At 40.6% G+C, this 16162-nt stretch overlaps 1 protein-coding gene across 1 annotated transcript in view; it reads right to left on the bottom strand.

Annotated features, from left to right (window-relative positions):
• Nucleotides 1-16162, bottom strand: part of Sycp2l (synaptonemal complex protein 2 like) — a 92167-nt gene that overhangs the window by 67882 nt on the left and 8123 nt on the right. The window contains exons 6-13 of the mRNA XM_058582333.1: nt 11795-11880; nt 11586-11674; nt 9636-9670; nt 7869-8011; nt 6299-6351; nt 5673-5718; nt 3167-3259; nt 3013-3073 (exon numbers count right to left, since the gene is read on the bottom strand). Coding sequence (XP_058438316.1) covers nt 3013-3073; nt 3167-3259; nt 5673-5718; nt 6299-6351; nt 7869-8011; nt 9636-9670; nt 11586-11674; nt 11795-11880 — 606 coding nt within the window. The remainder of the gene's footprint in view (nt 1-3012; nt 3074-3166; nt 3260-5672; nt 5719-6298; nt 6352-7868; nt 8012-9635; nt 9671-11585; nt 11675-11794; nt 11881-16162) is intronic.

The following is a 16162-nucleotide window of genomic DNA, read 5'->3' as shown; positions in this document are numbered from 1 at the left end:
AATTCCTGATTCTTGTGGTCGTACATGATGCAGAGTCACACTGGTCGTATATTTATATATGACCATAGGGAAGTTATGTTTGACTCATTCTACTTTCTTTCCCATTTCCATCTTGCCTCCCTTCCCCCCAGTTCCCCGTCCAATCTGGTGAACCTCCACTCCTTCCTCCCCCAATACCCCAGTATCTATCCACACACCAGAGAACAGTCAGCCTTTGGTTTTTGGAGATTGGCTTATTTCACTTAGCATGACAGCCTCCAGTTCCATCTACTTACAGGCAAGTGCCATAATTTCATTATTCTTTAAGGTTGAGTAATGTTCCATTATACGTATGTACCACATTTTCTTTATCCATTCATCTATTGAAGGGCATCTAGGTTGGTACTGTAACTTAGCTATTGTGATTTGAGTTGCTATAAACATTGATGTGGCTGCATCACTGTAGCATGCCGGTTTTAAGTCCTTTGGGTTTTAGCTGAGGAGCGGGAAAACTGGGTCAAGTGGTGGTTCCATTCCAAGTTTTCTGAGGAATCTCCATACTGTTTTGTCCAGTGTGATTGCACCAATTTTCAGTCCCATCAGCAATGTATGAGAGTACCTTTCTCCCTCCACATCCACGCCAACATTTATTATTGCTTGTATTCTTGATAACTGCCATTGTGACTGGAGTGAGAATCTCAGGGTAGTTTTAATTTGTATTTCTCTGATTGCTAGAGATGTCGAACATTCTTTTTCATATATTTGTTAATGATTTGTATTTCTTCTGTGAAGTGCCTGTTCAGTTCCTTTGCCCATTTATTGATTAGGTTATTTGTTTTGTTTTGGTGTTTAGCTTTTTGGGAGACTAACGCCTTATATAAGGTGCAGGTAGTGAAGAGTTTCTCCCATTCTGAAGCCTCTGCATCACATTTTATTTCTATGTATGGGGCAGTGTTGGTCTAGAGTCAAGGTCAGGGAATCTTCCCCAAATTCTGATCTTACTGGGTGTCTACTCCTCACTACAGAGTCTTTCTAAAACTCTGCTGCAAGAGTGGTTCAAAACCATCATCTGCCAAAATACATGTATTTTTAGCTAGCTGGGCTTTGGGGATCAACACAAACACATACGGGTCAGAAGAAATACCGAGGGCCACACCACGCTGCCAACATACCTGGCCGACTCCCCAGCCAGAAGGACTGTGTAGACAAGATCAAAGTCTCACTTGCAGAGTCTGTTAATCTTTGTTTTCCTCAGATATTAAAAAAAAAAAAAAAATGGAAACACCCACTTTGTATTTACAAAGCGCCACACGGTATCTTGACAAAGTGTCACAGTAGTATTATGATCTATTAATAAAGTATAGAATATTCACTTTGGCAACTTAGTTATTGAAAACTATGAGTGTAGCAAAGTTCAGAGTTGAGGCATAAAGTCAGAAAAGCAATGTTAAGGGTACCCCAGTCAGAAACCCAAGGAAGTCCTTATTTACTATTATCAATGCCATCTTATACATCTTAAATTAACAAGTAGTTCCTAGATAAGTTTACTGTATAAGTTACTCCTAATTTACATTTATGATAACATCTAATTTAGAGATGCTCACAGGTCATATTTCACTTTTCACCCTGGCTTCCAGGAAGCTAAGCAGAAAATGTGAGTCTTGGGCTGGGGTGGGCTCCAGAGGTAGAGCACTTGCCTAGCATGAATGAAAATATAGCCTTCTGTATTTTAAAAACCCAATTCAGGAAACCTGATCACATATGGTTACAGCTGAGATGCTGAGCAAGATCACTCCATGCCATCTATCAAGTTGGAATGAAAAGTCAGTGAAGGAGGCCTAAGGTCAGGGGGTCAAAGGACTGAAATCAAAACACAAGAGGTGGCACAGATGCCTGTGAACTCATTTATCAGTTGTTACTGTGACTCTGTGGGAGAGGAAGACAGGTACCAAAACCATTTTTCCAAGTTGTGACTGGGGGGGGGGGGCAGCGGCGGTTTGGGGGTGGCAGGACAACCCTACACAAATAAAATGTTCATCCTAATCATTTGTGGTTTTTAATTTAAGTTAGCACATGCACACTGTTATACAACAGGATCTCCAGAACTTTTCCATCTTGCAAAATTGAAACTTGGTCCCCTTTAAACACCTGCTATCCATTTCTCCCTTCCCACAGCCCTGACAATGGCCAATCTGCTGTCTCTATGAATTTGACTACATTAAATACCCTCATACATTGGGATCAGTACTTTGCCATGTTCAAATTGGCTTATGTCCCTTGGCCTAATGACCTCAAGGTTCCTCTATGTTGTGGCAGGTGTTAGAATTTCCCTTTCCCAAAGCTGCATAACATGGTATACATGTGCACATATGGGATATTTTATTTGATACCATTCATTCTTCACTGAACATTTAGGTTATTTTCACTTTTTAGCTGTTGTGAGTAATGCAGCTACGAACACAGATAAACAGTTCAACATTCTCCTTCCAATTCTTTTGTATGTCTATCTCAAAGTGAAATCACTGGACTATATGTTGATAGAATCTTCTGGAAAAGTTACATGGTAGTTCTGCATTTAATTTTTTTTGGTTCTAGAGATTAAACCCAGGGCTGCTTTACACCACAGAGCTACATCCCCAGCTCTATTCTGAAACAGGGTTTCGCTAAGTTGCTTAGGGTCTAAGTTGCTGAGGCTAGCCTCGAACTCAAGATCCTCCTGCCTCAGCCTCCTCAGTCACTGGGATTACAGGCATTCACCACTACATCTGGTGGCAGTTCTGCTTTTAATCTGGTGAGAACCATAACTATGAGTTGAGAAAACTAGGCAAGCAGTTGAATCCCAAAGCCACAAAGCAAAGAAGTCATCAATACTATGCCCCCTAAACCTTGCCTTGAGCACAATGAGCCTTCTACTGTACCACACAGCCTTACCTCTGCCCCATGAGATGACTGAAATCTGGTCTTAACACATACTGCAAATATAAACAAATACTGAGCTAGATGTGGAGGAGTTCTGAATTGTTATCATCTTACCTATTACTCTGAAGTTAACAACTCCTTCCTTCAAAATTCTTACTGGGTCCCACAGAGCACTCTAGGGAAAGTAAATAGATGAAACTCATGAGCATATAACCCGTTTCTAAATACACTAAGCAGGTAGGTCTAATAGGGGATTAAACCTGCTTACCTCATCATTGTGTATATAAAAAGTTACTCTCTGACTTCCGAGGTTGAAATCAATCCAAAATTTCTCTAATTTTTCATCTGCTGGTTTTCTCATCTGTAAGAGAATTTTGGCAAAAAAGTAATACACATACAAAAAAACTATGTTATAGGGTCAGATAAAAAAGTACTAATTTAAAAAAAAAATCTTGTGCTTTTCCTAGAATAGCACTATCCTAATACTTTAGGGCCCCCTTTATTTCCTGATTAGTTTGTGCAAAACCAAGATCTCAGCTGTATATGACCAAGCCATTCCCAATAAAATCCCTGTCCTTAGCACATTTAATAGATATTTTAAATGTCAGATGACCCTAGACAATTCTTCCTGGTGAGAATCATGAAGCCGTCAGTTCTATGGTGAAGCAATGACAATCCATACAGCATATAGGGGGATACTTTTAGAAAGGGAGATGTGATTAAATCTGAAGAGTGATCTGTCACCTAAGCTACCATCTATTAGAATAAAGACTTAAGTTCAGAGCATTTTTATTTTAACTGATAATTATAATATATGCTTTAGTAAAAATGGAGAAAAGACTGAAATAGTGTGGTACCTGCCTCCTAACTTCCCATTGGTCTCTTTCAATAGGCACTATTAGCAATGCCTTTTTCCTCTCCAGTTCCTGCCACAAGTTTTGCAGACAAGTTATCAGGAAGTTCAGGTTGAGCAGCCCTTATCCAAAATGCTTGCAACCCCAACGCACTTTGTAACTTTTTGTATTTTGGAGCATTTGCATGTATGTAGTGAGATTTCTTGGGGGCAACAACCTGAATCTAAACCCAAAATTCATTTACAGATCACATACACCTCATACATGGGTTTAGTCGTGTGACACAGCATAAAATGACCTATCAGGGTCACTCCAAGTGAATCTGGGGACTAAATATAAGACAGACACAGAAAGTACCTTTTCTTTGGGCTCAGTGACTGCTCCTCAGCTGCAGCTCCCACCAGGGGGGCAAGGCAGGCAAGAAAGAGCAAGGAGCGTGCTGAACCCTTTTACTGGGGAGAAGCCATTCAAATGAGGCAAGGGGTCAGGTTTCAGGGAGTGGAGTCTAGCTTCATGATGTCTTGCTGTCAGCAGGTTGACATCTAGGAAGGCCACGCCCATCTCATGTGCTGTGTGGGGCTCATAGGCAGAGCAAGCAAAAAGACACACATATTGCCCGCCCAAACAGAGGGGCAACGTTGGTTCAGTCCACCCTGTGTGCTCAATGCTCATAGTTCACATACACAGCCCATGGCTGGCTTGCCACATCTCCACATACTCATTGCTCAAGGCTAACAGGCAGCTCGGTTCCTAAGTGGCAGCTCCTGACAATTTTACACAGTATTTTCAGTACACCGTGTTTTGACTGCATCAAGTGAAGTCGGATGTGGAATTTTCCACTTGTAAAGGTCACACGGATTCTGTGAGTTTTCAATTCTGGAACATTTCTGGTTTTTGGATTAGGGATGTTCAACTGTATATATAAAGTTCTTATTCCTCAGTGATGGGGCAAACGCCAGAGTTGCTATTCTACAGGCTGCTTTTCCAATAAACGGTATTGCTTAGACATCTTTTCATCACACATGCCCACTCTGTAATGGCTACAGAGCTGGATGAAGACCTCTGTTCCCAGTGTATGCCACCAGAAGCCAGCACAAGGGGCCTGGTTGAAGCTGATGGAATTCTGGAAGTCTTAGAGCCAAGTGAAGAGAGGAGACCTCAGACCACCAAAGGAAAACAGGCCAAAGTGGGATACAGGGATCAGTCGACCAATGTCTGTTCTAGAGAGAAGGAGTGTGTAGGGTATTCACAAGCTCAAAGTTCAGCTCAAGAGATGAGCACAGGCTCTAAGCTTAAAGAAGTTGTTAATGAGGACAATCTAAAGATGGGGTCAAGGAATCTGCAGCCGAGTCAAGGTTCTAAGGCCCCTGAAGGTTTCACCCTGCAAATGAGACACTGTAGGTCAGGGACCTTGTATAATGAAAGAACTTGTTCCTCTAGAGACTGAAGAAGGGGGTGAAAAGCAGCTGATCAACCTTGGCTAGAAAGTGCAAGGTAGAAAGATAGTGTCAAGCACTTGTGATATAAAGGTACTTTCTGTATAGGAGTAGTTTGCACAATATTATACAATGACAAAGTAGAGAAAAGGAATATGGTCTCACTTGATCAGGAAAAAGGGAGGCATCAACCAGATGATAGAAAGTCCAGGCCTAAAGGATGTCACCCATCAATAGGGCAAAATAAGGCAAGGTTCCTGTAATTGACATATGTACAGTATGGACCCTAAAACTCCTTTACCCAGTAGTAGCAGGAGAGCCCCTATGCTCACTGGCCAAGCATCATGGTCATGGTCCAGCATGGATGATTTCAAAGTTGAGAACACTAGGAGAAATTGGCAACCTCTTTATAAAGCCCTTCTGAGTAACAACAATCTAACCTTGCACACCACCCTCACTCACCCACCGAGAAAAACAAACATACCTCATGCTCATCAGCAAAAGCAGCAATACACGGAAATGAATAGACCCTGCAAAACACCTCACCATTAAAAATTAAGGATGGACCCCACACACAACCTACAAACGTTTTGCAACAAGCATCTATAACTAGGGTGTGTCATTAAGTTTCCTCATGTAGAGAACAGTAGGGGGTTTCAACCCTGCAAATAGAAATCTACTCTCAAGCTGGACAGTTCACTAGTACTGTAATTCAGCCAAATTATTCTGAAAGATTCCTAAAGAAAGGGGTGAATTTAACAACCCTTGTCTCATCAAGGATGTAACTGTCCATGGTATATGAATCCCCAGTGACCTCAAGTCTATATGACCTTGCTCTTCATAAGATCTACAGACTCACTCAAGGATGTCTTGATAAAAATAAATATGCAAAGTCAAAAAACACGCTAAAGGCAGATAATTTTTTAAACACTCAAATGAGTCACTAGGCATAAGCGATCTGATCATCTTAGATTTCTAATCAGTGAACCACAAATTTGTATTAATAACTGGATCCTATATCTAAAATGAAACAGATCCTATTCTTGTAAAATAGTAGACATTTCTAGAAAGTAATTAGTCAAGAAAACAGTACACAGAGAAACATCTTACCTTCTTTTCTCACCAAGTCTGTTGTTGAGGTGATTGAGAAAGAGTCGACTATCCTTTAAAATAAATAATGGCAAGCTTTATTTAAAAAAAAAAAAAAATCAAAATATCTTCTTTAACCAGCACACAGAGGCCAGTGTTTGCTTCCAAACACTCAGGGTCCAGGAACATCACCAGGTTTCACAAGAACTCATTTTGTGTTAGCAACACTTTGTACCATCAAGAGAATATTCCAAGCCTGCATTTCTGGAAATAACTACTCCTCACCACAGCATTAAGTTTTTAGCCAATGAATACTTAGGTCTCCAAAAGTCATATGCACTACTGCTTCATTGGGTCAGAATAATCAAGAAAAAACCCCAAGATTACAATATTGAACTAATCTTCCTAACACCTGTGCATCACAGCCAATCACAAATCCATCAAACGAAGTAACTCTGGGTTTCTCTGGGTGTGTTCTCCATCGCCAATTTTCTTTAACTGAAAGCAATTCAATTAAAAAGCTGACAGGGTAGAAAGGATTTTGGAAACAAGGTAATTACTTTTCTCCTATGGTAGACAAATTTCTCTGCAGATGAGGAAGTGACAAAAGGAAATTGATACCAGCTAATTTCAGCTTCTCCCATTAAGTGCTCAGCATTCTGATTGGCGGGGGGAGGGCAGGGTCTATTCCCCTTTTGCAGGGGAGGACACTCTGGCTTCACAAGTCATGCACCTGGCCAAAATACCTGCATCACGTAAGTCAGGGTGGTGGAACTTGAGCCCAAGTCTGGAACAGCACCTGGGCTTCTGGGCTTTCCATTTAGAGCATACTGAATCTGGCTAAACACCTACTAAGTATATGGCACTAGCTCAGAGTTGGAGATAAATATACGAGGTCCAGATTTAATACAGTCTGAATTGTGTATGAGTCCCAATTACATGGCAGGTTGAACCTGAGAGGTCCTTATTAACATGAAAACTATTATGAATTTTATCTTTTTCTAAGAGCCTTTCATTTTGAGAACATTAAAATGAGAGGGGAGATGCTTTAGCTGTTAGTTTACAGTTAGATACACAATGAAGCCGTAGGGCGTTTTTCTGTGCTACTTGAGGACATGACCACAGTAAGCTGGGGTTGTGTCGAAGATACTGAAAATAACTGTTCCTCTAAATGGGACAGGCTGCATGGCTCACAGCACAACCACCCCATAAGGCTCCTCAGTCTCTGGATCACACCTCCCAGCGACACAGCTGCTCTTTCCATGGCTCCAGTGCTTTCTTTCCTTCTCCCATTCTCTCCTTGACTGAGATTTGTGGAAAACTGCTCCCCTCTCCCTTGTGTTTCTTGGACTGGACACATCAATTCACAGAGCTCGGTCCCCAGTCTCAGAGCCCCATCTTCATCTTCCCATTTGGCCTCATGTTGCCTTCAAAATTATTTCGCTGTTACACGGAATAGAAACTTAAGAACGGCCACTTAATCATAATGAAGAAAAAGAAAACTCCATCCAGGCCCACACACACAGGACAGGACTGAGCAGAGGCTTAATAAATACCAACCAACCAGGAATTTTGTAACCAGGCTTCTCACCGTCTCAAATTCTCGATCCCTAATTTTCTTGAAAGCTTCAGCAAGGACCTCATCATCAAACCACTGATGGACAAGGTCACGCCTGGATGTTCTAGTCGTCATCCTACACAGCGCCTCCGTGAGAGTGACCTGCTGGTCATAATCTAGAGTGAAAACAGGGCAGATGTAGATAATTCTGGGCACCAGGCAGCAGGACATGTAGGTTCTGAAGTTAGCACCTGCTCTGAGAAATTCCCTCCTATGAATGGAGAAAGAAAATGTGGGATATGTACACACAATGGAGCTTTCTTCAGCCAGAAAGAATTAAATTATGTCATTTGCAGGAAAATGGATGGAATCTGAGTACACCACATAAAGAGAATTAAGCCAAACTCACAGAAGGTCAAGGGTCACTTTTTTTTTCATTTGTGTAATCAAGGGAGAACAAAGAGGTTGAGTGCAGTGGCACACGCCTGTAATCTCAGCCCTTTGGGAGGCTGAGGCAGGAGGATCATGAGTTCAAAACCAGCCTCAGCCACTTAGCAAGACCCGAAGCAACTCAGGGAGACACTATCTCAATACAAAATATTAAAAGGGCTGGGGATGTGGCTCAGTGGTTAAGCACCCTGGGTTCAATCTACAGTACCAAAACAAAAGGAAGGGATGGTGGGAAGAATCTCATGAAAACTGAAGGCAAAACAGCAGATGAAAAGGAATCAGGGAAGGGGGAGAGGAGGGAAGAAAAAATACTGAGGAACAATATTGACCAAATTGTAGTTACATCATATGCACCTATGAATAGGTAACAATGAATCCCACTAATATGTATAATTATAATGCACCAATTAAAAATATGGGGGGAAACTCCATCTTGGAAGACTAGCATTATGTCTTACAGTTCTAAGAAGATGTCTCCTGGAGCAATTAAATCATTTAAATCACATTTAAGAATTGTTAAGAGAAAAAACACAAACAATATGTCAGTAGACACCAATTTTTTTAAAAAATTATGTGTTTTATATTTTAGTTATATTAAAATAGGAATAAAATTAGATCAAAAAGCCTTAAAATATTGCTACAAAAAGAAAAATATCTGTAAACCCAGTGACTCAGGAGGCTGGGGCAGGAGGATCGCAAGTTCAAAGCCAGCCTCGGCGAAGTGCTAAGCAAGTCAATGAGACCCTGTCTCTAAATAAAACACAAAATTGGGCTGGGGATGTGGCTCAGTGGTCAAGTGCCCCTTAGTTCATTCCCCGTTACTACCCGCCAAAAAAAAGAATATCAAGATCAATTATGGTATTTCACAACAGATAAACTAAAACTACATATATTGATATGTTTAAATCTCAAATGTCCCAAGAGAAAAAAAAGGAGTTGTAACTGGATGTGTCCAATGGGATGGAATTTATATAATGTTTTTAAAATCTGTAAAAATAATGTATGTTGCTTATGGAATACACAAAATAGAAAAATATGCTTGGGAATGAAAAAATAAATTCAAGTCAAAGAAAGGGGAATGGAAGTAGAGACAGACTTGGGAACTTGAGATTCTGATTTCTTTTATTTAAAAGAATTTCAGTTGAAACAGATGTGACAAAATACCAAAATTTGACAGGACTGGCTGGTGAGTAAATGCATTTCTACTTATTAATAGTTTTTAATTTTCCCAAACTAAAAGTAGAATCTTAATTATCTTTAATTTGACCATAATTGATTCAAGATGCTCATTTTTAAAATGGTGTCCAATATTTAATATTCTAAGTATTTAAAACTTGAACTAATTCTTACCACCCACAGTCAAGATTGTCCATGCCAGGTTCTTCCTGAAACATTTAGATAGAACATATTTTATTGAAATGAAGAGCAAGAGGTAAAATTTTTTTTAATCAGATGGGCATCACATTTTAAGACCAAGACATATTTTTGCAGCAATTTCAAACCATCAGAATTTTCACATGGATCATATTACATTTTTGTGAAAAAATCTTCAAGTTTATATGTTAATTACACGGGGTTTTTGTGGGTGTGAAGCTTGGAGCCACTACACTTTTTGAAGTTTTATTATTTCATTCTCTATGAAGTTACTTTAATCTGGTGATCTAGGGTTTTATCTAATACAGCTCTGGAGTTATAAGATCAATCCTTTCAGCAGTCTATGAGGGTTTATATCATTTTACATAATCTGACACCTAGTACTCTGGGTCTATACTATGTGCCATTTGATCTGATTTTCAAAAATGATCAACTTAAAAGATATAATGGAATTAAGCTACTATATATTCATTTTAGAATTTTCCATATTGTTTGTTCATTTTAGAGTTTTTGACTGTGTCTAAAAATATGTTTTAAAGAATAGACTTGTTAAGAACCCTGTGTTATTTCCATTTCTTATAATAAATGAACCAATTTGTTACTATTAAATATAAGCCTTAAGTCAGAACCACTGAGAGTTCTCTTTATGCTTGCAAGTTCTCCCTTTGACCTGGAGTCCAGAACATTCTAGATTTTCTAGGATTAGTTTGGAAACTTGAAAACATCAGTCAGCCACCATCCAAACCTAAGTATACCATTAAGAGTACTGACTTCATGGGCTGGGCTTGTGGCTCAGTGGTAGAGAGCTTGCTTAGAATGTGTGAGGCATTGGGTTCAATCCTTGGCACCACATAAACAAACTAAATAAACAAAGTAAATGTATTGTGTCCATCTCCAACTAAAAATTTTATATATATATATGTATGTATGTATGTATTTTTTAAAGGGTACTGATTTCATTAATGTATTCAATATAAATGGTTTATTTTTTATTCAGTGGAAAAACTATATCCTGAAAAGACTAGTTAAATAGGCAAACATGAAGGCAGGAATCACCACACCTGCCAATCACCTCTTCCAGACCCTGCACTATGGTGAACACCTGGGTCATGGCTTTGTCACATGAATGGTGGGATGTCATAGTGATGATCTTCATGGTCCTAGTGGGTCACAAAACCATGGATTCAGGTTCAAATTTCAAAGAAAGGTAGTTTTACTCTTTCCTTCGTGTCATATATTACAACCTTACCTCCATATTTCACAACCCAGAAACTATATAACTGCAACTGGGTCTTCAAAAAATGAACATCAACCAAAAAAATCTATCACTTGAAAAGGAGTACAAATTTCATACCCTATTGGTTTAGCTGAAGCAAAGTAACCTTGGAGCATTCAGTCTTTACCAGGTAATATGCTAATCACTTTAAATGGGATTGCCTGATCTAACCTTTACAACAACAATGGAGTCAGAGTTATTTTTCGCTCCATTTCACAGGCAAGTAAACTGAGGGAGAGCAAGGTTATGACTGTGGCTCATGCACAGCTTGCATAAGTGGCAAAACCATGACTCAAAACCAAGCAGCCTGGCTCTAGGTCCATGTTCCGGACACTCTTCCATGAGTCATTAAGGTAGGTCATGTTCACTGTCAAAAAATTATCCATAGCCCAAGAAAGCATTTTGTCTCAAAGTTCAATGCAACAAAGAAAGAAAAAAAAAAATCCCTGTACTAGGAAACAAGAAGAGTCTAGCAACATCCACCCTTTTCCTTCCATCTTTCACTGCCTAGCACAGGGCCTGATATCTATTAGGTACACAAAGCACTTACTAAAGGGAGGAGTGAAGTAATTCGGTCTAAGGGGAACAAAGTAGTACAACGAGAGAATTTGCCCTTGAGAAATCACATAACCAAATACAAGGTCACTTACATAAGATGACACGTGCCTTCCGACAAAGGGAACTTTCTTCTCTCTGCAGAAGACACACCATGCAAAATGTAGTTCATAGTCTTCAGAGCCTTTTTGGAATGGAAGAAGGCGTTTGGGGAGAAGGAACAACACAGAGGCCTACCTACACACACGACTTCCTCCAAGCTTTCTGAAAGCAACTGCTGCCCGTTTTGTTATCTGCAACTTACCTCCTGTTGAATCGAGAACTTTACAGTTTTTTCTATTACCAGGAATCCCAAGCTGAGTATGAAGGAATCCAACATCTGGATTTTCCCTGAAAGTATAATTTTTAAAATAATCTAATACATGTCAAAAAGAATAAGGAAATTAATCCTAGACAGCAGAAAGAGGAACAGATTGGGAGCTACAGGAGAAGTAAATAATGCAGGAAAAAATCATATATATAGTTTATATGAATGATATTATCATGGGCAGGGGACGTATTAGAGAAAGCTTCAAGTTATAGAATCACGAGGTCATGATCGACTTGTTTTACACAGACACCCACAAAGGAAAATAACAGCATATACAAAGTACCTTTTTATTGTGATCAAACTTTGAGCAAAGCTACCTAGATTACGCCCAGGTACCAAAAGGCAAAGTGCAGGTCCTGTATTTTCCACTTGTTTCTTCATGCTTTTTATGTGTTTTAATAAACAAATCTTAAAAGGTCAAGCACCGATAAGAGAAGCAGGGTTTTTTAAAATAAAATATTGGCCCTTATTAAATAACACAACCAGAGAAACTTCAAGCCATCTATGTCAGTACACACAAAGAACAGGGTATGTAATACTATCTTAGGCTTATTAAATAAACTATTATCAATGGTTTCATTTATGCATGTTAAGATATGAAGTGACAATATTGCATACTGCAAAGACTCACAGTAAGGTCATTGTATAACTCATATGTCCAAATGTATGTTTAATATGTGGATTATTACAAAGTGTATCCTTTTCAACTCAAGTAGCTCCTGAAATTATGGGAATCCAAACCAGGAAGTAAAAATATAGAAGACCTCTCCTCAACCCAAGCAAACTGCATCAGTAGGATAATCTCTGGAAACCAGAAACCTGGCTAGAGTCTGAGCCTACCAGCTTAAAATCCAAAAGAAAGCTTCTAACAGAGCCCAGCAGAATAGTATAAGATTTTAAAGGTGTCTATGTATCCTGTTAGCAAATACCAGGTACCATTCCACATTTTCATTTTAAAAGCATCAAGAGAAAAATAACATTATATGACCCTATGAAAAGGGAAAAGAGGAACTTGGCTAGTTCAGACAAGCAGGAAAGTTTTGTGATTTTTGGAAAACTCTGGAAACAAAAATTTTAAAAACATCCAACTCATCCTGCCCAAACACACACACACACAAAGGTGAATTATACAAGAAATTTGATTTAGGAGAGAAAGCAGTAGTCCAAAATGAAAACAGAAGTAAACAGAATTAACCATGAATTTAAAAAAAAAAAAAAAAAAAATCAAAGCCATTCTAGACCTTTCAATCCCAGGGAATTTGCTAGAGGGAATTAGTTATGAAGAGTAGGAAGAACTGAGAAAACAAAGTGGGACCAATGTGGCAACCCAGAGATTAACACAGCAGGAGGTCACCACCCTCCTATCCCCATTCCCGAGGGCTGAAGGAGGAAGCAGAATTACCAGATCCCAGGAACTGAGACCATGCCGCAAACAGGCCCCAGGGACTCTGCAGATACTTCCAGAGATGACACCGGAAGAGAGGGCGGATGAGAAATGGCCCGTTTGCTCCATCCTGCCCGTTTCACACCCTATGACTAGCAGACTGCAATAGGCAAGAACCCCCAAGGAAACAGGACTGCACAAAATCAAGCGCACTGAGTGAGGAATGGACCCAAGAGCAGAAGCAGATGGCCACCGCCCGTGGGTGTGCAGGGGGAGACGCCCGATGGCAGAATCCAGCCTACTGCAGAGGCAAGGAGAGCAGAATTGAAGCAGTGGCTTCCAAGAAAAACTTGAAAACATATAAAATTCAGAGGGAAAAAATGAATGAGGTGGTGAGGCATAGGAAGACAAAACACAAATGAAAAATAGATGATCTTACAAACAGGGGAACAGAAAAGGCAATTAATGGACTTTCGCATCATCTTTCCCTCCTCCTAGGGAGCAGTCGGGCCTTTGGGTGGGACTGACCAGTTGTGGGAGTGAATCCTGATTGGTTGAGAGTACACAGCACCCCATTCTTCAAGTGATTGGTTCTTTTGGGGAGCATTAGCATCCATTGAGAGCAAAGTTAGGTCTTTTGTTTGCTGTTTGGGGAAAGCCAACTGCTCTTCTCCTAGATGTGAATCAGGGGCATGGAGCCCCAATTGCTGATAGCTATTCTTCAAACCCCGCGCCCCCCGGAAAACAACTTGAAACCACAGAGCAGTAAGGTAGTCTTGAAAGAACTGCAGAGAAGTGGAGCAGAGCCCCCACCAAGCTGCCCTGGAGCTTCCCGCCTCTCATGTTTTTAAAGTTCCTTGAGCCAATAAGTTTTTATTTAAGCCTGTTTGAACTACATATTGTTCCATGCCCCGAAAGCACCCAATTCCAATGGTTCTCAACTAGAGGGGGGGGGGTTGTCCCCCAGAAGACACTTAGCAATGTCTGGAGATCCATTTGGGTTGTCTCGATTCTGGAGTGGATTGCCACTGGCATCTGGTGGGTAAAGGCCAGGGGTACTGCCTAACATCTTGGGATACACTGAACACAATTCAAGTCGGCTTTTTCACTGCTGTGACTAAAAGACCCAACCAGCACGATTGTAAAGGAAACGTTTATTTGGAGGCTCACTGTTTCACAAGTCTCAATCTGCACACAGCAGACTCCATTCCTCAGGGTTTGATGTGAGGCAGGACATCATAGCAGAAGAGAGTGGCAGAGGGAAGCAGCTCACATGATGAGCAGAAGCAGAGAGACTCCACTTTCCAGATACAAATATATACCCAAAGAAACGCCCTCAATGCCCCACCTCCTCCAGCTACACCCACCCGCCTCCAGCTACCAATTAATCCCATCGGGGATTAATTCACTGATTAGGTTAAGGCTCTCCCAACCTAATCATTTCCCCTCTGTACCTTCACATGTTGTCTCACACATGAGTTTCTGGGGACACCTCACATACAAACCATAACAAGCACCCCCAAAACAAAGAATAATCTGGCTCAAAACTTCAATAGTGCCAAAGATGAGCAACTCTACTCTGATAAATATTATCAAAGAACAAATTTTCCTGAGCTAAAGATTTCAAATCTCACCAAGAACCATGCAAAACAGTTGTGTTTGTGGACATATGCATTCATACTCGCAACTCAATATCAGAAGACCACAAAAATGGGTTATAAGGGGGGCAGCCTGCAGAGTCAGAATATTGTAGAGAAGCCAGAAAGGCATCCTCGAGGTCACCAGTGCAAGGCCAGCCTCAGCAACTCAGCAAGGCCCTGAGCTACTTAAGTGAGACTCCATCTTAAAACAGAAAATAAAAAGGGCTGGAGATGTGGCTCAGTGGTTAAGCAGCCCTGGGTTCAATCCTGGGAAACAAAAAGAGAGACATCCTCAAGTGATCTAAAGCCCTGACCATGTTCCAACCACACACCATAATGCTCTTCAAAAGATATTGCAGCAGTTGGAGCCATAATGGAATAGAACTCCAGAATGCAGCACAAGACAGAGCATAATATTTACAAATAGCTACAAATATTTGCATAATATGGACCTAAAAGTAGACAGTGGGGAAGAAATAAACATTTTAAATCATTGACATCAGGTGGAGGAACTGAGAAGGGAAACAATCCACACATCAAAACACAAATCAAAAGAATCACAAAAACAGAACACATGTAATAAACCGAACATCAATGGGAAAGAGCGATGAACTATCAATGGCAGGAGGATTGGGAAGGAGATCAGTGAAGACCCTTTCTACTTCAGAGAGGGATTAGGCCAACTCTGTAGAGCCCAGACATTCATGCAAGACACCTGTCAGCCACTACATGTGAAAACCTGCCACTTCCACTCCCCAAAATTCCTATTTTGAAGCCTTTACCCCCAGTGAGAAGGCATTTTCGAGGGGGCCTTTGGGTAGGCTAGATAAGGCCCTAAGGGTGGGACCCTCATGAGGCCTGATAAAATGGGACACCAGAGAAAAATCTGGCTCTCACCACATGCGAGGACAAAGCAAGACAGGAAGAGTTCCCACAGAGCCCCACTCTGCTGGCACCCCAGTGTCAGCTTCACACCCCAGAACTGGGAGAAATAAGAACTGAGAAGTAAATACTTAAGCCACTCAGTTTTTGGTATCTCGTTATGGCAGCCAGAGAAGATTAATGCAGCCATCTACCGTGTTTCGTCCCCTTGGCAAAGAGGTCATATTCCAAGGATCAGGTGACTCCATAAACTGGTCCCTTTAGCCAGTTTGTGTCTAGTCCACTTTCTATTGCTATAATGAAAATCCCTGAGGCTGGGTACTTTACAAAGAAGTTTATTCAGTTCCGAGTCCGGAGGTTCAAGAACACAATGCCATCTTCTGCAGCTCTCTGGTG

This window comes from Marmota monax, unplaced genomic scaffold (genome assembly GCF_021218885.2).
Source record: "Marmota monax isolate L192 unplaced genomic scaffold, Marmota_monax_Labrador192_F-V1.1 WCK01_AAM20220418_F8-fsc00029, whole genome shotgun sequence".
NCBI lineage: Eukaryota > Metazoa > Chordata > Mammalia > Rodentia > Sciuridae > Marmota > Marmota monax.
Note: the sequence above shows the minus strand (reverse complement) of the source record. Positions and strands in the feature narration are given on the sequence as shown.